The 22,619-nt window shown below is 42.3% G+C and overlaps 1 protein-coding gene and 1 pseudogene across 1 annotated transcript in view; both read left to right on the top strand.

Moving 5' to 3' along the window:
• Positions 1 to 22,619, top strand: part of PAPPA (pregnancy-associated plasma protein A, pappalysin 1) — a 305,562-nt gene that overhangs the window by 225,483 nt on the left and 57,460 nt on the right. The window contains exons 12-14 of the mRNA XM_006890754.1: positions 12,355 to 12,468; positions 15,048 to 15,183; positions 17,571 to 17,784. Of these exons, the coding sequence (XP_006890816.1) occupies positions 12,355 to 12,468; positions 15,048 to 15,183; positions 17,571 to 17,784 (464 nt within the window). The remainder of the gene's footprint in view (positions 1 to 12,354; positions 12,469 to 15,047; positions 15,184 to 17,570; positions 17,785 to 22,619) is intronic.
• Positions 13,545 to 14,687, top strand: LOC102845720 (annotated as a pseudogene).

Here is a 22,619-nt window from a genome sequence, read left to right as displayed (position 1 = left end):
AAAGTTTAACAGGGCAGCAAGTAAAAAATACTGAAGAGGATATGGCAAGAGAGAAGTCATATATTGTTGGTGGGATTGTAAAACGGTACAAACATTCTGGAAGGCAGTTTGGTGCTTTCTCAAAAAGCTGAACATAGGAATTCCATATGACCCAGCTATTCCATTGCTAGGAATATACCCCAAGGAAATGAGAACTGAAACACAGAGATGTGCACACCAACTCTGGTGGCGTGGTCCATGAAGAACTGTGCTGCTCACCCCAAGGCTGCACATTCTGGCACTTCAAACCCAGCAGCTGTTTGAATTGAGAAAGACCAGCAGTCTCCTCCTATGTGATATTTTTCCCCTTTATTTTTTGGCCTTAAAAGTGGCTTTCCCCACATTCATATACTGTGTTTCACGCATTCCTTCATACACATTGTGTTTCAGATGCACATTCCCATCCATTGATTGTATCTTATAAAATTTCTATACTATTTAGCATTGCTATGTGAAATCACAAATGGCTCAACTATCAGACTAGTTACTAATAAGCAGAAATCAACAATGGCCCAAATATTTTATCTGCCATAGCACTCAAAAATATGTGGCTTAAGTAGAAATATTGGCACATATTGCCTAGGGTGTGTGTGTGTGTGTGTGTGTGTGTGTGTGTGTGTGTGTTCATGGGTAAACACATGCATGCGTGTTCACATGGTAAGCTCATACATTAATGGGTGTATACCCTCTCCCTACCACCTACGCTCCTTCCCCGACAAACTCTATTCATTTACCTCCTTTTCTATGTGGTTCATTCCTATGCCCCTTTGGTATAAAAAGGAAATTAGAGAGGATTGCCCTGCGTTTTGAGGGGCATTTCTATCCTGTGATTGACAAAAGAACATGTGAATCTGTAAAAAGGAAACTCAATAGAAACCTCATGGCATCTCCTCTGTGTGGGAAAATACCAGCGCTCCCTCTCCCCGGTCTCCCTCTGCCTCCTTGCCTTTGTGTACATCGTGTGTGGGTGGAAGATAAACTGGATTCTTAAAACCCTTTGATAGCAAGACATTGTTAACTCCTCTAATTGAAAGCAGTCTTTTGCAAATGCTAGTGTTAGAAGGTGGCTGCTAAATGTAGTAGCTGGCAGTGCATTGAGTGGACAAGAGCCCCCAACCCTAGAACCACAGTGTCCCTGCGTCCTGAAGTTCCACACAGTCGCCACCAAGAGCTCCACTCATCACGGAGGAGCTTGATGTGTGCCAAGCCAGTCTCTGGCTTCCCTGTCCCAGGCTTCTGTTGCCCTATCTATAAAGGGTGATTTTTAGAGTCATGACTTCGGAGGACCCTTCCAACTCAGACATCTAACTACCTCCAGTCTCTAAATATCTAGGTAAGAACTTCCCCCAGCTTTTTTGCACCCTGTAATTGTAGGCACAAAGATAAAGGTATATATATATATATACACACACACACAGAGGCAATTGTTGGAATGACTGCAGTGCACTCTGGTTGCCTTAACTAGAAAAATGTGGCTGTCCAGTTAGCCCTTGGCCACAGGTTATTATAGAAATGAGGATCAGGAGTCTCAGATCATCAGGATGTGTATCTGGAATATGGTATGATGTTGTTTACTTGCTTGTTTTATAGCTCAGAATCAATGCTCTCTTAGCACTGTTCATTAGGAAGAGTCTGGAAATCAAAGGCTGACAGAGTGTTAGAACTCTAAAGCCCTTCTCAGATTAATTCATTTTACTCTATTTTTTTACACATGGGAAAGATGAATGCAGAGAAAGTAAGCAATTGAGTGAATTCTACTAGTTAAGTACCTTGTCTCACAATCTAAGATTCTTTCTACTATATAACTTCACCTCAGGGCAGAACTGTAACAAACTGCTTTGGGCTGCTGTGGCAGCTTTTATTTCAGGAGTCTCAGGAGAGAGCAAGAGGAAGAAATGCCAATTCCATCTATGGCTGAGATTTAAGGCTCATCTGCACAGATACATTCTTTCTATTGTTAGATTTTTATAATTCTAGGAGCAAATATAAGCAGTCTCTCCTCAAGTTAACATCCATGGTTAAGAACGCGAACTGAGTTTATGCTGTGATTTGAATCCCAGTTCCACCATTAACCAGTTATATGACATTGCCACGTTATAGGCCTCAGTTTCATTACCAGTAAATTAATAGTGTCTACTTGGAGGGACCGGTCCTTAGAGAGGGACATCATGCTTGGGAGGGTAGAGGGACAGCACAGGAGAGGAAGGCCCTCTATGAGGTAGATTGATTCAGTGACTGTGGTAATGGAGGTAGGTGTGTTGGAGACAGTGCGATTGGCACAGGACAGAGCAGAGTTTAGGGCTGTTGTACATAGGGTTGCTATGAGATGCAAGCAGCTCGATGGCATATAACAACAACAACTTGGAGAATGTCTCTTGACCCTTCCGAGAGTGATGCCCTTCTCCAAGTACTGGTCCCTCCTCACCATGTGATCAAAATGTGTGAGACAGAGTTTCAAAATCCTAGTCTCCAAGGAGAAACTTGGCTTCATCTTCTCCAAGACAGACCTATATGGTCTCTTGGTGATTTATGGTATGTTTAGGATACTTCTCCAGCACCACAACTCAAAGGCATTGTTGATACAGTAAGTGGAGTTGTGGGGGTATGTGTCAGAGTCAGTGAAACTGACTTGGGACAGGACAAGGCTTCAGAGCTATTGTTTAGAGGGTCACTTTGATTTGTAGGCGACTCGACAGCACGTAACAAGAACATCTTGGTGAATGTTTGTATTTCATGATTTAGTACATATAGAGATTATGATTAGTGATTGTGCTGGGAAATACATTGAGATTCATTGGACTATAAATCAGACATAATTCTTACCTTGGAAGTCTTTAGCATTTAAAGGGCCAGATTACCCTCAAAACAACTATAATCCAACTTGACAAGTGCCATAACTGAAGTATCTATAAAGAACTACATGGATGTATAAGAAAGAGCAATTAATTCTTCCTAGGGGGTGAGCAGAGGCTTTAAGAGGAGAGGTGATATTTGAGACTTGCTTTGAAGTGTGTGTAGTATTTCACAAAATGGGCAATGGTAAGGTCAGTACAAGGGGGGTGGCAGTCTGGACACAGGCATCATCAAGGGTAGGGAGCCCATGGGCTGCATAAAGTGATCCAGGGAGAGGGCGTACTGTGAGGCCTGTCTCTGGGTGAGGAAGGGGAGCAGCTGTCAGTGAGGCTGGAGGTTAAGTTGTCTCTAAAAAAACCTCTCTATCCTGTGTATTAGGGGGAGCTGTGGAGAAGGTGGTAAGTAATAGGGCGATATGATTAGTCTTCCAAGTTGCAAAGTTAATTATAGAGATAATTTGGATCAGAGAGTGAATGTGGAGCCCCTGGAGGCCAACAGACCAGTAACCAATGCCATGCCTCTTGTTTTTAAGAGAAAGCTGAGGCTTAGGCCTGGCAAGGGTTGCATCACAATGAAATGCATAGAACTTGAAATCAAGAAAGAAACAAAAAAAATAAAAAATTTAAAAAAATCCAACTCCTGGCTTTGATTGTCAATTACATATATGATTTTGGAAGAGTTGCTTAAAAACTCTGTGTCTTATTTTCTTCACCTAGAAAATGAGCAATGAATCAGTCTTCTAGAGTAATTGCGAGGATTACATGATACTGGACTGTTGAGATCCCAGGTAGATATTATTTGTGGACTGTTTAAGTTCCTAAGACACTTAGAAATCAGCTAGTACAAACATATTCTATGTATAGGGAAAAGAATGTTCAGTGAGGTGTCCAGATAATAAATGGCACAGCTGGAGCTAACCAAAGACTCCTATTTCCTGTGGATAGTACTTGGAGTAAGCTTGGCTATCTTTGAAGATGACAGAGACTATAAAAGATTATAATAGCCATGACTTCTCTCTAATGGGCACAAAGAAGCAGTCAATTGCCCTTTGGTTTCTATAAGTACTAAGATGAAGGTAAAAGACAGTTAAGCCTCTATAAAAGACCCAGGCTTTGGCCTCTTGGTTCTTTGCGAAAGTAGCATGCCATTTTTGCTATTCAAAAGAAAAATCTTACTGGACATGGCCATGTACAACAAAGGTAGAATTGAGTGGGTGAAGAACATAAGTGAGGAAAATTCAAACTGGGAATAATTTTATTTTTGCAATAATTTTTCTGCTTAGTGTCATGACTTTGGACAAAATAACCCTTTATCCTCCCAGAATTATTAAGAAGGGAATGGTCCCAACAGATGATCTGTTTATATTCCTTCTAACTCTGTAGTTCTATAATAAAAGATACTAACTGGAAGAAGTAGGAGAACATACACTAAAGTATTTCTTCCTAGTTGTTGACAAGAGCCATCTAACAGATACATTGGGCTGTCTGTATGAAAATGAGCTGTGGTCTTGGAGAAGAGTGCTGAATATGCATCCAGCGGCTTGCCAGAAGAAGAGACACGTCTTGGAGATGATACAGCCAGAGTGTTCCTTGGAAGCAAGGATGAAGAAGCTTCGTCTTACATACTTTGGGTGAAGCTCTTCATCTTACATACTTTGGGTGAAGCTTCGTCTTACATACTTAGGGTATGTTGCATACTTTGGATTGTTGGAGAAGGATCAAGCTCGTGTGATGGTGGTGGAAGGTCAGCAAAAGAGAGGAAGACCCTTAACCAGATGGATTGGCACAGTGACTTCAGCAGTGGACTCAAGTATGTCAGAGATTGTGAGGATGGCACAGAGTAGGACAAGGTTCATTCAGACATGTTGTTCAGAGGGTCACGATGGATCATACTCCATTCTTTGGCACCTAACAACAACAACAACAACAACAACAACATGTGGAAGTGACTTCTCAATCCATGAAGTAAATAAAAAAGCTTTTGAATAATCATCAGGTCTGAAAGGAACTAAGCAATGATGCTTACCAACAACCTGTCTAGAAGAAAAGCAACTAAGATGCTTCTTAAAGGCAAAGGTGGTGAAACTTCATCTTGTCTATTTTGGGCATGCTATCAAGAGAGACCAGTCCTTGAAAAAAAAGATATCATAATGGGAAAAGGGGTGCACCAGAGAAAGAGAGGAAGACTTTTCACAAAATGGATTGACACAGTGACGGTACAATGGGCTGGAGCATAGTGGAGATTGTGATAACGGCACAGGATAGGACAAGGGTCAGATCTGTTGTTCCGAGGGTCACTTTAAGTCCAAGTAGCTCAGTGGTTCCTAACAACAGCAATGCTATCTGAATGTATTCTAAAATATACCTTTATAGACAATGTGGAAAAATAGCCTTTAGCTTCAGCTATCGGGGATTCCCTTATTATCTCCCCTGGGGAGTGATGAACCCGGAGGCTGCCAGTGTTTGTAGAGCCTCCTTGATATGTTTCACGAGACTGCAGGTGACAACAAGGGGCAGACCAGGTCTTGTTCATACCAGTGTAATAGTACAGTGTTCACTCTCCTGATCTCGAGGGATGAGGACTGGGGTTGTTGTTGTTGTTGTTATGTGCCGTTGAGTCGCCTGCGACTCATAGCGACCCTATGTACAACAGCCCTAAACTCCGCTCTGTCCTGTGCCAATCGCACTGTCTCTGACACTCCCATCCCAATTATCCCAGTCACTGAATCAATCCACCTCATAGAGGACCTTCCTCTCCTGCACCGTCCCTCCACCCTCCCAAGCATGATGTCCCTCTCCAAGGACCGGTCTCTCCTCACTACATGTCCGAAGTAAGTTAGACGGAGCCTCAGAATCCTTGCCTCCAAGGAGCCACCCGGTTTAACCCTCTATAGGACAAATCTATTTGTTTTCCTAGCAGTCCATGGAATTCTCAGTACTCTTCTCCAGCACCACAGCTCAAAGGCATCAGTTCTCCTTCTATCCTCCTTGGTCATTGTCCAACTCTCTGATGCATAACAGGTGATTGCGAAGACTATGGCCTGTATCAGATGCACCTTAGTCTCCAGAGAGACACCACTGCTCTTCAGCACTTTGGAGAGGTCCCTAACAGCAGACTTTCCCATGGCAATGCGCCTTTTAATTTCCTGGCTGCTGGTGCCAAGACTGTTGACTATGGAGCCAAGCAAACTAAAGCTGTGTACAATCTCAATCTCTTCACCGTCCATCCTGATGCTGCCGATTGGTCCAGTGGTGAGAATCTTTGTCTTCTTGACATTGAGCCTCAATCCATATTGGAGGCTGCAGTCCTTGACCCTCTGCAGCAGGTGCTTCAGGTCCTCCTCAGTTTCAGCAAGCAGGGTTGTGTCATCCGCAGTAGAGTCTGCAAATTTATGTGTCTAAAGGTTAAGAAGGAGAAGAGAATGGCTCTGTAAGAGACCTGAGAGAAAAACAAATTGGGAAGGGGAAGGAAGTCGAACAAGACTGGAAAGGTCAGATGGACTACAGCCAGTGATACTGTAAAAGGTAGAGGGAAAGAAATTACTTCAGTGGAATTTGGAGTTGTGACTTTCAGAGTCTGCTTGGGATATATGACGTCACTTTCTTGTCTTCCCACATTTCCAGTAAAATCTATATTGTTTAGTGATTTTATTTTTTTAGATGATACCAAAAAAATTTCAAATGAACAAACAAATGAAAACCTAGGCTGATGAAAATAAAGCATCCCCATGAATTAGTCTCCTTATGGTCAATCTTTATGCTTAGTGGCCAGTCTAATGACACTTTTTTCTCAGAACTTTGGAGCCTGGCGTGACACACCTCTACCATTGAGTCCGTTCTGACCAGGAGAGACTTTATAGGAAAGAATAGAACTGCCTCACAAGGGTCCATGGGTTGTAAATCTTCACAGAAGCTGACTAAGCCCATCCATCTCCTACAGACTGACCAGTAGGTTCAAACTGCAGACCTATTGAGTAGCAGCCATGCTTCAGTAGGACTCCTTGACATGCCAGACACACTCAATAAATGGTTTGACTGAGCAAGTTCATGCAATGCCTATAAAGGCAGAAGACTTTGAAGTGTTTCTTTTTTTGGTTTTTTTTTACTCTCCAATCTTCTCCCTCCTCCCCAGAATGTAGATGGTTTTAAGATCACCTAAGGTGTTTGGCAAAGGTGAAGCTGGATTTATTTGTTACTTTCTGATCTGTTTTGACCACCCCTCCTCAGGATTTTAGGAAACCTGAAACAAACAGAGCTAAACAGGAAATCAGGAGAATAAAATAGCAGCTCATCTCTCTGAAGCCCTGTCTAGTGCTGATAAAACTGAAGAGATAAGAGGAAATGTATTTAAGCAATAAGAGGGCTTTGTTCATGTCGGAGATTTCTCTGACGATAAATGTTTTAGACTCAGAGATACCCACCTCCTCTCCAGAGATGTGCTCCATCACATCCTGCTCAGGGACGGACAGCAAAGAACACAAGGAGAAAGAATTTCAAAATGATACATGTCCAATCGCTGGCCTGGATTTCAAATGCCATAGATAGTTTGTGCAAACTCTTGCGTGGCTGTAAAATGTAACACAATCCACTGGCAGATTTGCCTGAGCTTGGTCCCAGTTGTTTTTTGAGAAAAATAAATAAACTTGAAAATGTCTTCCAGTGGATTAAAGAGGGCTATATTTTACCAATAGTTGCCTCTGTATGAGGCTTCTCGGAATAAGTGGAACCAGTATCCAACTTCTAGTCAATGGGATGGTTGAACTTTGACACCATAAAAAGTTAACCCATCATATTCAGCGGCCTAAGAACTTATTTCCTGTTGTGGTTGTTAGGTGCTGTCAAGTCGCCTGTGACTCATTGTGACCCTATGTACAACAGCCCTAAACCCTGCTCTATCCTGTGCCAATCTTATTGTCTCTGACACACCCACCCCCATTACCACAGTAAATGAACCAGTCCATCTCATCGAGAGTCTTCCTCTCCTGTGCTGTCCCTCCACCCTTCCAAGTGTGATGTCCCTCTCCCTCCTTGCTACATGTCCAAATTATGTCAGACAAGCTTCAGAATCCTTGCCTCCAAGGAGCAGACTGCAAGAAGCAGACTGGTTTAACCCTATCAAGGATGAACTTGTTTGTTCTCTTAGCAATCCATGGTATATTCAACACTTTTCTCCAGCACCACAGCTCAAAGGCATCAATTCTCCTTCTGTCATCCCTAGTCATTTTCCAGCTCTCTGATGCATAACAAGTGATTGCAAAGACCATGGCCTATATCCAGCACACCTTAGTCTCCAGACTGAAATAATTGCTCTTCAGTACTTTGGAAAGGACTCTGACAGCAGGCTTTCCCAATGCAATACATCTTTTACTTTACTGGCTGCTGGTGCCAAAAGTGTTGATTGTGGAACCAAGCAAACTAAAGCTGTTTACATTGTCAATCTCTCACCATCCATCAAGATGCTGCCAGTCCGCCCAGTGGATCTTTGTTTTCTTGATATTGCGCTTCAGTCCATATTGAAGGCTGCACTCCTTGACCCTCTACAGCAAGCACTTCGATCCTCCTCAGTTTCAGATGGCAGGGTTGTGTCATCTGCATAATGCAGATTGTTGATGCGTCTTCCTCCAATCCTAATGCCACATTTCTCCTCATAAAGCCCAGCCTCTCGGATAATCTGTTCTGCATATCGATTGAAAAGGTGTGGAGATAAGACACATCCCCTGGTGTACAACCTTCCCAATTTTAAACCATGCAGTGTTCCTAGAACTCATAATTTTCTAGGCATGAGGAATTTATGTGAGGAGACTTTGAGAATGATCAAGCTTTGATACTTTTTAGTGTTTTCAAGCAGTTGCCATGTGTCAGTTGTGACACATACATTCAAAGTAGAGTTGCACTCCATAGGATTCTCAATCTCTCCATTCTTTTTGAAGTAAATATTTTGGCTTTGTTGCCTAAAGTGCCTTTAGGTAGATTCAAACCACCAGCATTTCAGTTTGTGGTGGTGGTGTTGTGGTTGTTGTTTTTAAGTACCATTGAGTTGACTACTACTCATTGTGATCCTCTGAACAATAGATTAGTACCATTCTCTTCCTGCCCCATCCTCTTGACCTCACCCATTCTCGGGCCCACTGTGGCAGTCACTGTGTCATCCCATCTTATGAAAATCTTCTTCTATTTCACTCAATCTACTTTTCCCAAAATGTTGTCTTTCTCTCAGGACTGGTTTCTCCTGAAAATAGGCCGTAAGTCAGTGAGACGAAGATCCACTGTCCTCACCTCTGGGGGGCACTCCGATTGCCCAGCCCTCAATACAGATTTGTTGATTTCTTTGGCAGTCCATGGTGTATTCAGTACTCTTCACAGATGCCACAGTTCAAAGGCATTGAGTCTTTTTCGATCTTCCTCATTTGTTGTTCAGCTCCCAGATACGATGTGTAGCTGAGCCCTTGGCTGTTTGTACAACCCTTGAAAAGAAAGAAGCTCCTTTCATATAATATTATAAGACCATTCAAAATGTAAAACAGTGGGGATGTTCTGGTTGACAGAGTGAGAAGGAAACGGAGCCAACCTTTTTCACCTCCTCATGACCAGGCTGATGAAGCCTAGGGAATCCAGAAAAAGACACCTTGAAAAATCTATGATCTCATCAATGTTCAAATGTTAAAGATAAGGGGAGCTCTGGTGGCCTAGTGGCAAGAAGCTGCACTGCAATCCCAGAGGATCACGGTTCGAATCCACCAGATGCTCTGCCGGAGAAGGAGGCGCAATATCCTCCTGTACCAGTCAGATCTGATTTGACGGTACACGCACACAAAATAATAATAAAAAATAAAAAAATAAAAAAAAATAAAATAAAAAATGTTAAAGATAAACTGAGATATCTAGAGGTGAGATAATTAGTCCTTGTTTACACATTTTATTTTTGGGAAGTTTGGCCTAGATCTCCTTAATCCAAAACCATTCACCACTGAAGAATTTACTGGATGACAATTTATACCCTCCATAGTTGGCTATGCAGCTAATCTTCCCTATTTGTGGTTTCAAGAAAGAATTTAAAACTGGGTAAAAGATATAGAGTAACTCTGTATTATATTTGCATCTTTTTCCTTAAGTACAGCATTACTCTAACTTGTTTTGTTTTTGAGTTTATTATAACTAAAGCATTAGGGTGGGGAATTTTATATCCCAGTGCGGCTGTGTGGTTTAACTTGACTTTTACTAGAGCCCTGCAATTGTAAAGAGGATGGAAACAGCTTTCCAAAGACTCCTAGAAGCCAGACTCATCCAAGGAAGTGATGAAGAGAGGGATATTTAAATTACTGAAAATTTATGGATGAGACGCTTGGCAGGTTAGAGTGAGCCATTAGTAATGCCAAGAGCAAGAAGAGCTGTCTGTCATAGAAGGTTCAGGACTACTTCAGTTCATTGAGTCCATTGTTAAGAGCATATCTTTAGGGGAATTGGCACTGACAGTTTCAGATCTATTTTTAATGGCTTTCTAAGTCAATGGTTTTGGAGGTTTTTGTGTCTCTTTTTTTAAATGTCATACAATGACATGGAATATTGTGAACACTTTGTCATATTTGCCTCAAGTCTGTTTCTGTAAGACAAATTGCTGATAAAATAAGGTTGAGATCTTGGCCCCTGCTCCCTACAGGATTATTCCCCTACAATAGCATACCCTTCAGTTTCATTCACAGGCAGTAACTATCTTGAGTTTCCTATTTACTTTTCTACTCCATTTTTAATTCTTATAGTTTTACTGGATGTGAGCTTTACAAACACTGAATTTTCCATTTGAACTTTCTTGTCCCTGCCTCTTCACTTAATACTGTATATTGGAGACTTTTCTCTGTTAATGTTTATAAACTTACAGTAGATCTTCCGTTTTCCAGGGTCCTTACTGAATCAGTAGTTAAATAATTTTCGTGTATTCCCTAGATATGAATCTGGTTCATTCTTGTTAATTTAGTCCAGTCCTTATAGTATTCTATTGACTTTTTCATGTTTGCATCTTTCTCCAACAAATGGACAAGCAGACATTCCCCATCTTTTGCTACTGGAGTTATCACTGGAATGAACGTCCCTGCTTCTTTTATATGGTCACTCTGTCCTTCTCTCCTTCCTCTCTCTCTCCTCTTTAATGTGTTTGTTTTGTTTAGTCTTCTTGAGATTAGTTTATCCCCCTCCCTCCCTCCTTTTTCTTTTTTTTTTTTTTCATCACTGCTTGAAAATTCTAAGGTTCAGTCTTATTTGTCAGATGGGTCCACTGAGACCTGAAATGTGGTCCAAATTCGCAAGGAGTTTTTGAGAGGGAGCTACATCAGGGATCAGAGGAAAAGTGCTAATTTAATACAAATGTCTACCAAAGTGCTAACCAATCTGGAAAACAACGTCATACTCTTTTCTCCATTTTCAGTTACAAGGACATATGTCATTGTTTAATTAATATTTGTACACTTTGCCATTGCTAAGATCCTTAGTCCCCAACTTGTCTGTCATTTCATTTCAGAGTGTCAGGCAGATAGTATATATTCAATAAATGCTATTTGAATAAATAGATGAAATGGCTTATGGACATGCAGCAAAACTAGTTATTTGAAGAATTATATTTGTGCCATGCTTCCTGTTTCTTTTCATACCTGTAGATTTAATATTAGCGAATCTACAATTGAAATATATATATATATATATATATATATATATATATGTATGTATATGTATATGTATATGTATATATATATAGAGAGAGAGAGAGAGAGAAATGTATATATGAAGAGATAAATCTGATTTTCTCTAGTGATAGTGAAACTAATTCTTACACCCTCACTGTTGTTGTTGTTGTGTGCCTTTGACCTGGAGCTGACCCATGGCTGACCCTCCAGCAGGTTTTCAGAGGCAATAAATGTCATAGGAGGAGATTGTCCATCATTCTCCCATGATAGTCTCTGGTTTATTGAGAATATAGCTCTGATAACAGTTTATAGATTCATTTCAATTCAAACCACTAAGCTTGATATTCAAGACTCTGTGAGATCCAACCCCTCAGATTACCTGTCTTGCCATACTCCCTAAACTCTAATGATCCCAAGCAGTTGAATTAAACCTAAGCATCCCAGGTTTCTTCTCTTCTCTAGACATGTGTTTCTTTTCTCCCTGTCTAGAGTGTCCTTCCTACATCCCCACTCACTTCTTCCAGATCTGATTTGAAGGCCAGCTTCTCCAGAATTTGTCCCATTTATTATTATTACTCCTTGTCACTTTTACCATCACAACATTGTGTTGATTCATTCTTAATAGCACTGAGAATTACCTGTTCTTCATTAGAGTATGTTCTTCTGTCTGTCACTGTATGTCAAGAACAAAGCAGATGTAGTGAGGGTATATAAAATTGAATTCCTTGGAATACTGGGAACTTCCACCAAAAAAACCATTATTTTTTTTTTTCTTTATCTGTTCCCAGGTGTGTCGAACTAAGGTGATAGATCTCAGCGAAGGCATTTCCCAGCATGCATGGTACCCTTGCACTATCAGTTACCCATACTCCCAGCTGGCTCAGACCACGTTCTGGATCCGGGTAAGCCAATGACCTGAGAGCCTTGGGATCTCCAGCATTGCCCCAGGAAGCACTCACCCCAATGGCTCTATCTCACACTGGGTTTCCTACCTACCTCAGGTATTAATTATAAGGACAGGGAACACAACAAACTCAGCAATGGATTTCTCCCTGATCTTTGATACCCATTGACTCATGACAAAAAACGTTTTGATATCTTTTACCTGCTTAAAATATCTTATTCTTTGTTCAAGACTTTTTAATATAGTTTTTTCCTCCTTGAAGTCTTTACTGGTCCCTGAGTGGCACAGAAAGTTAAGTGTTTGGTTGCTAACCAAATCCACCCAGAGGTCCCTCAGAAGAAAGACCGTATAATCTCCTTTGAAGATAACAGCCATTGGAAAGCTGTAAAGCTTAGCTCTGTTCTGACACACATGGAGTGGAATTGAGTAGCTCAAGAGCAATTGGTTTTAGAGACACATGATTATTTTCTCCTGTAGCCCTTACACATTAGGTCCTCTGCTTGTCTCACATGGGTATGACACAGCCGTCTATGGGACCATCTTCCTGACTGAAAATTGTAGATCATTCTGCATTATTATTTGTATGTCTCTGACCCACTCTGAACTCGACAGTGGCTCAGAAATGAAGAACTAATCACACCACACATCTGCCTTCAAGTTGAGACTAACCAATAGTGACTCGACAAGACAGAGGAGACGTGCCCCATGGGGTTTCTAGTCTTTACGGGAGCAGACTTCCTTACCCACCTTTCTCCTGCAGAGCAGCTGGTAGGTTCGAACTATCAACCTTTTTAGTTACCAGACCAACATTTGGTCCACCACTCCACTAGGGCTTCTGTATCAGCCACTTTGCTCCCATTATCTTACTATAGCTTTGCAATGATCCTGTGATAGAACTGCTTTTATCAACCATTTAAAGGTGGGAGAGCTGGGCCCAGAGAAGCATGTGCTTCGCTCAGTGTCTCCCTATTAGCAAGGGGAAGAGCCAATTAGAATAAAATATCTGAACTTTGAAGGTCTTGCCGCGGTAAAATACTAAACTTCAAGAGCTGGAGGTGATTCTGATACTTAATAATGGCAACAGGTGACTTAAAAAAAAGCTTACGGAACCTGGAACAAGTACTTCGCTCACTGAATTATCCTAAGGAAGTGAATTGTGTAGGTTTGATAAAAGGAGACCCAGCAGCATCTTTGCCAATCATCAGCTATTCTCTTACTTCATATTCACCTTATATAGCAGAACTTCTGATAGACTCCAGTGTAGAGCTTATAGCAAAGAATGACTTGTGCTTTATAGATGCTGTTTATAAGCTTCTTTGTGATCAATTTAATTGTAAGCCAATTTTGACAAAAAAGCAGTTTCTCCAGTGTGGGTTTGCAGAATGGAAAATACAAATTATTTGTGATATTTTGAATTGTGTAATGAAAAAGCACAAGGAGGTGAGAAGCCTTGAAAAGACTCCCTTACAACAAAGAAAGAAAACTACTTGTAGTAAGTCAGAGCCTTTGGGAAATGAGAAAACATCTACAGAATCTGTTGGCCTTGATGTTTCTACAAGGTTTATGACTTCTGGAAAGAAAAAAGCTGTAGTGATTCATCACTTGTATAATGCTGTCATTCCTGAAGATACATTAAATACAGTAACAGATATTAATGAAGAATTTGATGTACCTCACATCAACACTACTGAAATAAAGGCTCCTGAAATCAAGTCAGAGCAACAGGATATGAAATGTAATCCTGAAATTATTGCACTACAGACTATGGTTGCTGAATGTCAAGAAAAGCTCAAGAAACTTAGTTGCTTTGAGAGTAGGATAGAATATTTAGAAGAAAAAATGAAAGGCAAGATGATGATAAATGAAAAAATCTGGACTAATCTTCTAAGTCGTATTACTCTTCTTGAAACAGAAATGTTTTTGTCAAAAAAGACTGATGAATATGAACAGTTTAACGAAATGAATGAAGACCCTATTTCTGGTAGGCACGTGGATCATCTGAATCCTGATAGAAAAAGCAATGAACAGATGTCAATAAGTATTCCTTTGTTCACTGATTATATCATATCATCATCATCAGATTCAACTCCCAAAACTTTGGCTACTAATAACCATAGTTCGAAAGATAATTCAGAGGAAACAACAATCCAGAAAATGGAAAGGATGAAAAAAATGTTTGAAGAAACTGCAGAATTACTGAAATGCCCAACTCACTAACTGGAGGATTTTCTATAGGAACTTCTCTAGGGCATTTGATTCTCTAGACCTGTTACATATTTCAAGAATTATCTCTATACTTTTAACATACAGCAAAATTTTCATTAATAGTTTCTATTTCATCTGGTATATGACTTTTTCATTTAGTATTGAATAAATTATTTTATTCACTGCTTTAAAAAAAAGAGAATAAAATATCTGACCTCAGTATCTGTGCTCTTAAATGTATGGTCCTAGTGCCTCCCCTCTTAGTGCCCCAGCTCTTGAGTGCCAGATTCGCCCCTAGCCCTGTGCCCTGTGTCACTTTCCCCAGCTTCCAGGTGGGCCCACTAGTGAGTCTCTATGTATTCTGTGTTTCAGGCATATTTTTCTCATCCAATGGTTGCTGCAGCTGTCATTGTCCACCTGGTGACTGATGGGACATATTATGGGGACCAAAAACAGGAGACTATCAGTATCCAGCTGCTTGATACCAAAGACCAAACCCATGACCTAGGTAGGCAAGCTCTCCAGGTCTTAACTGGCTCTGGGAATCTCTCTTCATGTCTGTCTCATGGGTGGTTGTGAGGATTCATTTAGAATAAGTTCTTTTTACCACCTTCCCTCTTTCTTGCTTCTTTTGTATTTGGCTCACCGGTGGATGAATAGACAGAATAGCCTGAATGTGACCAATAGGAGAACCAAGGTCTCGTGTTAAAACTTGCTTCAGCCCGAGCCCTTTAGCTTCAGATATTGTGAGTGATTCACAAAATATCCTGGGAAGGAGATCAAACAGGGGCATTTCTCCATTAGGGGGATCAGAAAGAGACCCAAAGAGAAGAATTGAGGACCTTCCAGGCATTGAGCAAGTCAAGACATAGTGGCTAGGTTTTTTGAATCCTAGCCCCTTGCTCTTTACTTCATGCCCAGAGGTGCCTGTGAACACCCCGGGTAACAACCGTGTCTCCAGCACGGTCCCCACAGAAGTTCATAGTGAGAGCGGCAATTAGAAAATGCCAGTGCCCTGAGCGGGGCACACTGAGGAGAGGTCAGGCACTACCTGTTGAGAAGCTGCCCTGAGAACAGGCCAAGTCAGGACTCAAGGGCTAGCTGGCTCTTTGATACTCAAGAAAATTTCCAAAACCTGAAATTAACTCTAATGTTTGAATCCTGCCTCTACTCCTCACTTACTAGGCAGAAGGGTGTGCTTTCCTGGATACCCTACTTGGAACTTTTGTTTTTTTTAAATGCATACTGGGGACAGAATTGCTCACTATGCAGTTGGTATGTGACTGAATTGTATTTGTTAATGTTGTGACCCCAAAACTTGGCACCAAGAAATCCCCACTTAGCCTTCCATTTCCAATACACCCAGAGGTGCTCTGGCCAGCCATTGCAGGTGTCAGAATTTGTGACCCACAACTACTCATGACACCCCAGCTCTCTCTTCACGGCCTGCGCAGGCTTCCAAGCTGTGCCTGCACCATTCTGTTGATGCCCCATTCAAAGGCTGGAGGAAAAGAGCAGGCCAGAGGTCATTTCAGAGTCAGGTGGAAGGCAAGGGAGCAAGAGGGGTTGAGTGTGTGTGTGTGTGTGTGTGTGTGTGTGAGAGAGAGAGAGAGAGAGAGAGAGAGATTCCTGTTTTATTTTTTTTTTTAAATTTATTTATCTAGTTAGTTTTAAAGGCAAGGGGGGAAAAACATTAAAAAGGAAGAGAAAGAAAACTCCCTCTGGACTTAATCTGGATTTCTGGGAAGTTTCCCTAAGTGAGAAGCACATATTTCTCATAGTTGTGCTGGCATTTCAAAGAGCTCCAAAGAGAGGTTTTGAGGAGTCGGGGAAAGGCCGGTATCAGCCAGAAGAGGTTGGTTTGAGCCCCTGGCATCCTGCTACTTGGCACCTGAGCTTCCTCGATTTCCCTGTGCCCCTCTTCACCATGCATGGGTCTTCTGTCCTCGGCCTCCTGGTGCCCCTGTATAAGGAGCCACACATCTGAGGAACCAGAGCCCAGAAAGGGTCCTGCTGGCCTCTGAGCTTCACACCTTCACAAGAGGCCAGCAGGACCCTTTCTGGGATATCCCAGCCTGCTGAGATAGGATTAGGGTGATTCCACTTTTAAGATGCAGAAATTGAGTCTCTGGGACTTGCTGGAATCATATAATCTAAAAGCGGATGAATCCATTTTTAACTTAGGTCTGCCTATCCCCAAGGTGTTCTAGCTGCATCCTTCCACATCCTCTCCCCACCTCAAACCGTGGCCTCTACTAGATGTCTTTTTTTGGTTTTTCACTGACTTGCTCCCTTCTTTCTTGGATTATCTGAGCCTGTGGCTTGTTCTAGGAAGAGTTTTGGGCTTTTGAAGGAGACCAGCTTGATTCCACCTTGACTTTTTACTGCTCCTTCCTGATCATGACTGTCTCTGTTCTGCAGGCGGGTTCTTAGCTAGCGGGCTGCTTTGAGCTTCGCAGATAGATGGCAGGTGCAAGCATGCAGTCTGCTCTGAGAAGGGCCTTTTGCTATGAATTCTTTTCACCTTGTTCATGACTGACCAGGCAGCTCGGAAGCTAGAGACTCACAAGCTCACCCCCCAATGTGGGAGGTGAGGGCAGTGGTGCTTGGCTGAGGGGTGGCCATTAATGGGAGGGAGAGGGGCTGTGGGCGCTAGGTGAAGGGAAAGCTTAGAGGGGCAGGGAGGCAGGGGGATTGGAGAGATTTGGAACCAAGAGAAAAAAAGCCAGACAAAGAAACTTTCAATCAAACTCAAAATCCCCACTGGCCGCCCCCATAGGGCTTTTGTGCAGTGACATGAAAGGGTCTGGGGACTTCGGGAAGGGCCTGTTGGGGAGGGCGTGACTGGCCTTGAGTAATGAGCCTGGCCCCTCGGCCCCTCTGTCTCCCTGACAGGCTTCCATGTTCTGAGCTGCAGGAACAATCCCCTGATTATCCCTGTGGTCCATGACCTCAGCCAGCCCTTCTACCACAGCCAAGCGGTGCGTGTGAGCTTCAGCTCGCCCCTGGTCGCCATCTCGGGGGTGGCCCTCCGCTCCTTCGACAACTTTGACCCTGTCACCCTGAGCAGCTGCCAGAGAGGGGAGACCTACAGCCCTGCTGAACAGAGGTAAGGCTTCCCCATCCGGGACCTGGGCCTCCTAGTCCTGGGCCTGTTAGTAGCTAAGCGGAGCTTGTGCACATCCAAAGCTGAGTTACTGTTAGAGTCTCTGTAAGATGCCTATGTGTTTCTTGCTTCTCCATCCTGACTTTGATTGGCTTGGCTTTGGGTTTGGCACTCCACAAGGTTCCAGATTACATGAGCCAGAGAGGGAAGCAGGGATGTGTGGGGGAAGAGAACCTCGCACACCTGGAATTGAGTCTCAGAGTTGACAGAAGGTCATCAGGGAACATCACTTTCCACTTTTGGGCCCCACTGATCTCATCCTAACAGAGAGAGGAGGATTTGCTCTCTTTAAAGTCCGAAAGACTAGTATATTCTGTTTTCCAGGTGGCACAGGTAAGAGACATAACCTTATAACTAAGGGAGGAAGAAAGGAACTGATACTCACTTCATCCTAGTTACCTTGTCCTTCGTCAGTGACTGAAAGCTTTCTCCTCTCCAAGACTCACTCCTAAGACCTGCCTCCCTCCCCCCTCAGTGGTCTAAGAGCACTTTGTAAGTTCAAGTCATCCTCCATCGATGCTTTTGGTCTGCCATCAGTTAATCTACCTCATTTGGAGTCAAAAGGCAATGGTACCTCCCACAACGAATATAAGCCTCGGTGATATGCTTTCCTAACTTTGAATCTCCAGATTGATACAACTGTTTGTCCTTGGACAAGTCACTCGTCTTTTCCAAGTCTCACTTTACTATTATGGAATAAAAGGACAATAATACTTATCTCAAAGGACAACTGTGAGAGCTGATTGTCCTACAAGAGAGTGCTGTTGAGTGTTCTTGCAAACTGTTAAGCATCTTGCAAAGATAGTTTCCATATTAATAAAGATGACATGTACTTGTTTTCTGAAGATGATACTGTGTGGAATTCAGTGTAAAGTTCAGAAAGTTAGCATTGGATGAGGCCTGAGGCCCTGCTTATTCCATCCGAAGTACCTTAACTTCTGTGTTACAGCTGACATTCCACAGCTCAGGCTTTCGGAGAATTGCACTGTCTGTCGTATTTGCACAGTGAGATGCAAAAGCCAAACAGAAAGATTGTGTTCCCCTCTCAAAGTGAGGCCATTTGAAAGACAATTCACCCCCACTCATTGCACCTGGGGGCAAAGAGAGAAAAGAGGCATTGGGCAAAGGGGGACACCAGCCTTTCCCATGTCCTTGCTACACAGAGGACACAAAAGGTGGTTGCAAAATCGGCATTGTTTTGCATCCGCTGTTTCTGGCCTCTGTTGTGCAAAGTCTGTTGCAATCATTCTAAGGCACAACAAGCTTCTTAAATATCACTCATTGTTGTATTTCACCCTATGAGGGCTTTTTCATCCCTGACCCTCTGGACTCTATAAAAAGAAGTTAATTCTCAGAATCCAGAGAAGCAATGTCAATATAAAATGCAAGTCCATCAGACCTTTGCTCTAATGCTTTTCAGTCGCTCACCAAACCTTCCTACCCAGCTATGCACATGCACACAGTGAGACCCCAACCCTGTGTTCATTAATTTGCTAAGTACGTTTTTAACAGTTCCTAGGCAAAGAGGTGTTTCAACTCTCAAATCAGTCCATTTGAGTATTTCTGAGGTCCTTGACTTGTTGGAGAAATGCCACCTGAGACAATGGGAAACTAGGAGCTTGTCATTCCATTTCTGATACTTGGTTTCCTCGTCTATCATGGATGATGTTGGGCTGAATATTCTTAGGGATTTCTTCATGTTGGTCGATGTCCATATGCTTCAGCTCATTTAAGAGCTAGGAGGGATGGAAAAAGAAAGAACTTATCTTTATAGAGCCTTTAGTAAAGGCTTTACCTTATTCACTATCATAGCACACAGAGAGGGATTTTTATGACGCTCAGATGTGAGCCTTTAGTTAGTGAATGAAGCTCTGAGTAAAGTGACGTATGCATGACGTATGCTTTGGCTGGCTCAACTTTGAGCCTGCACCAGGCTAGGTCAGGCAACCCTGAAAATCCCTGGGGAAAGGGCCAGCAGCTGCTCCTGCTGTTTCCAAGAAACATTTACCCAAATAGACAGAACTCTGCATATGTGTAAATATATTCAAGCAAATCAATCAAGGCATTGCACAGGAAAATAAGGGGGTGGGGAACCAAAAAACAACCCAGTAAAAGCCATGCTTTATTTTTCTGCATTCTAAAACACCAGGGTATATATAGCATACATGCGGAGATAGTTGTAACAGAAACACTCTGGTTTACCTCCAGCTCCTTTCAAGGTGGTAGAAGGTGTTGTCTCTCCCCTCCCCGCTGCCACTCCTCCCACCCACACCTCTTTTTTCTGCTCCCTCCAACCCCTCCCCTTCTCCTCCCCTTCCATTCTCTTTTTTGCTCTGTCTCCACCCTCCTCCTATCCACTCTCCCCTCTGTTTCTTCCTCCTCCATTCCTCCCTCATTTCTTTGCTCCCCATTTTCCTCTTTTCCTGAGAGCAGTGTGATTCCTAGTGGGCTGCCCCATAGTGTCTCCAAGAATTACTCCGTGGGGTTTATGGGCTGACCCACACATCTTTCTCTTGCAGAGTGACTGGTGGGTTCCAAACCATCAACCTTTTGATTAACCTTTTGGTAAGCGCTATACCACTGTGCCCCAAGAGCTCCTCCCCTCATTTCCGTTCTCCCCCATTAGCCTGTTAAACATTCTCTCATTACTCTACCAAACCATCTTCCCCCTGTTAGAGAATTGTCTTCATTTATTTCCTCCTTTGTTGTTTTTAAGTTGTTAATTTTTTTCCATTTTTGTCTTTCGTTTTTTTTCTTTTCTTTATTCACTGCTGTATATTTTCTTGTCCCCATTTCCCTCCTCCTCCCACCGCCCACCCTGCACCCCTTGTTCAGATTGCTCACATACATGTGATGTATAATCATATTTTCCTTTTGGACAGTTCTTCTCCTCTTCTATTCTAATGTTCTCTTTCCTCATTCCCTCCTCCATTTCCGCCCATGTCTGTCCTGTTTGGCAGTATTATACAATATTTGTCTTTTTGTGACTGAGATATTTCACTTAGCATAAAGTGCTCAAGGCTCCCCCATGTTGTGCAATGCTTTACTATTTCATTATTTCTCAGCATTCCGTTGTGTGGATGCACTGTAGTTTTTCTATCCATTCGTTTGTTGATGGGCACGCACTTCTATCTCTTTGCTCTAGTGAGGGATGCAACAATAAACGTAGGTGTGCATACATCTGTTTGAGTTGTGGCTCTGGTTTATTTAGGATATATTCCCAGTAGTAGAATTGCTGGGTCAAATGGTATTTCTATTTCCAACTTTTTGACAAAGTGCCAGACTACCTTCCATGGTGGTTATATCATTTTACATTCTCACCAGCAGTGAATAAAGTTCTAATCTTTTCATAACCTCACCAGCATTTGTTGTTTGCTGCCCTGTGGAACTTTGCTGTTGTTGCTGAGGTGAGATACTATCTCAGTTGTTTTGATTGTCATTTTTCTGATAGCTAGATTTTGAACATTTCTTCATGTGTTTGTTTGCCAGCTGAATGTCCTCTTTTGTGAAGTGTCTGTTCATATCCTGTACCCATTTTTTATTACGTTGTTTGCCTTTTTCTTGTTGAGGTGCTTTTAAGTTGTTGTTTTTAACTGGTAGTAAAATCCATTCTCTTCTCTCTCTGAAGCCAGAGACTTTTGTTTTTCTTGTTTTGATATTTGGTTTTGTGTTTTAGAAATGACAGACCTGTGTCAGAGAGTTCTTTGGGAGGGGCAGTTGGAGCAGTGTTTCTCATTTTAGGAGAATGGATTCACATAACTGTTTTCAGTCACAAAGGGAAGAGCAGGAACTTAGGGATGAACAGAGAACTGCATGGGTATCAGTCAAAGCTGAGTGAGTTTGGTTATGTCTCAGCCTTAGTCTCCTCTTGAAAAACAAAAGTGATAGCAACACCTCTTGGTGTTACTGCCGATGTAGTAAAGGGATGTAGGGAAAACGCAGTGGCCAATGCCTGGCACAAATTACTTCCCTTTCCTCTTCCTGCTCCCCACCCCCACCTGCTTTGGACCAGTAGGATAAGTTCTCTCAGTTGTGCTAAAAAGCCAAAGACGCCTCCTTCCCCAAAGTATGTTTTGAAAGACAATAATTGTAGGAAGTGTCTATGAAAAAAAAAGTTTGGAAAATCATGTGTATCTTAGTCCCTTAGAAATTCCCTTTATGTGATGGAATGTTCGGGGTTCGGAGCAGTCCTTCGGGAAAGCAGGATGATTGATCTCATTAATCCAGTGCCACACATGCTCATTTGACCGGGGTACCTTTTTTTCAGGGAGCTCACATGAACATTTTCTATAAAACTATAGGAAATACTGGTGTAATTAATTTCATGTTCATGACCAGGGATTCTTTTCCTTTCAATAGCAGATAGAGCCAGAGTAGAGAGATCATATTCTACTTAGAGCTTCCCAGTTTCCAAAACATTTTCTCACACACTTACCTTTCTGTCTTACAAGATATATAAAGTTACATTTCTGTCCCTGGGTCTTTGCATCTGCTCTTTATTCTGCATGACACTGTCGGCCCCAGAGAATTAGATGGCTGATTTCTTCATCTCATCCAGGTCTCTGTCCACATGGTCCTTCTGTGTAGAGGCTTCCCCAGACCCCTTTAGAGAAAGTATTCTGCACCAAATCTTACCTCTATGATTTTACCTTGTTTTAGTGCCTTTACTTCATGTTTGTTGTTGCGTGCCGTCGAGTCAGAACCAAACTATAGCTGACCTTCCAGTGGGTTTTTAGAGGAGATTGCCCATCTTTCTCCCATGCAGCTGCTAGCTGGTG

This window comes from Elephantulus edwardii, unplaced genomic scaffold (assembly GCF_000299155.1).
Source record: "Elephantulus edwardii isolate Elephantulus edwardi_28Jun2011 unplaced genomic scaffold, EleEdw1.0 scaffold00092, whole genome shotgun sequence".
Taxonomy (NCBI): Eukaryota; Metazoa; Chordata; class Mammalia; order Macroscelidea; family Macroscelididae; genus Elephantulus; species Elephantulus edwardii.
Note: the sequence above shows the minus strand (reverse complement) of the source record. Positions and strands in the feature narration are given on the sequence as shown.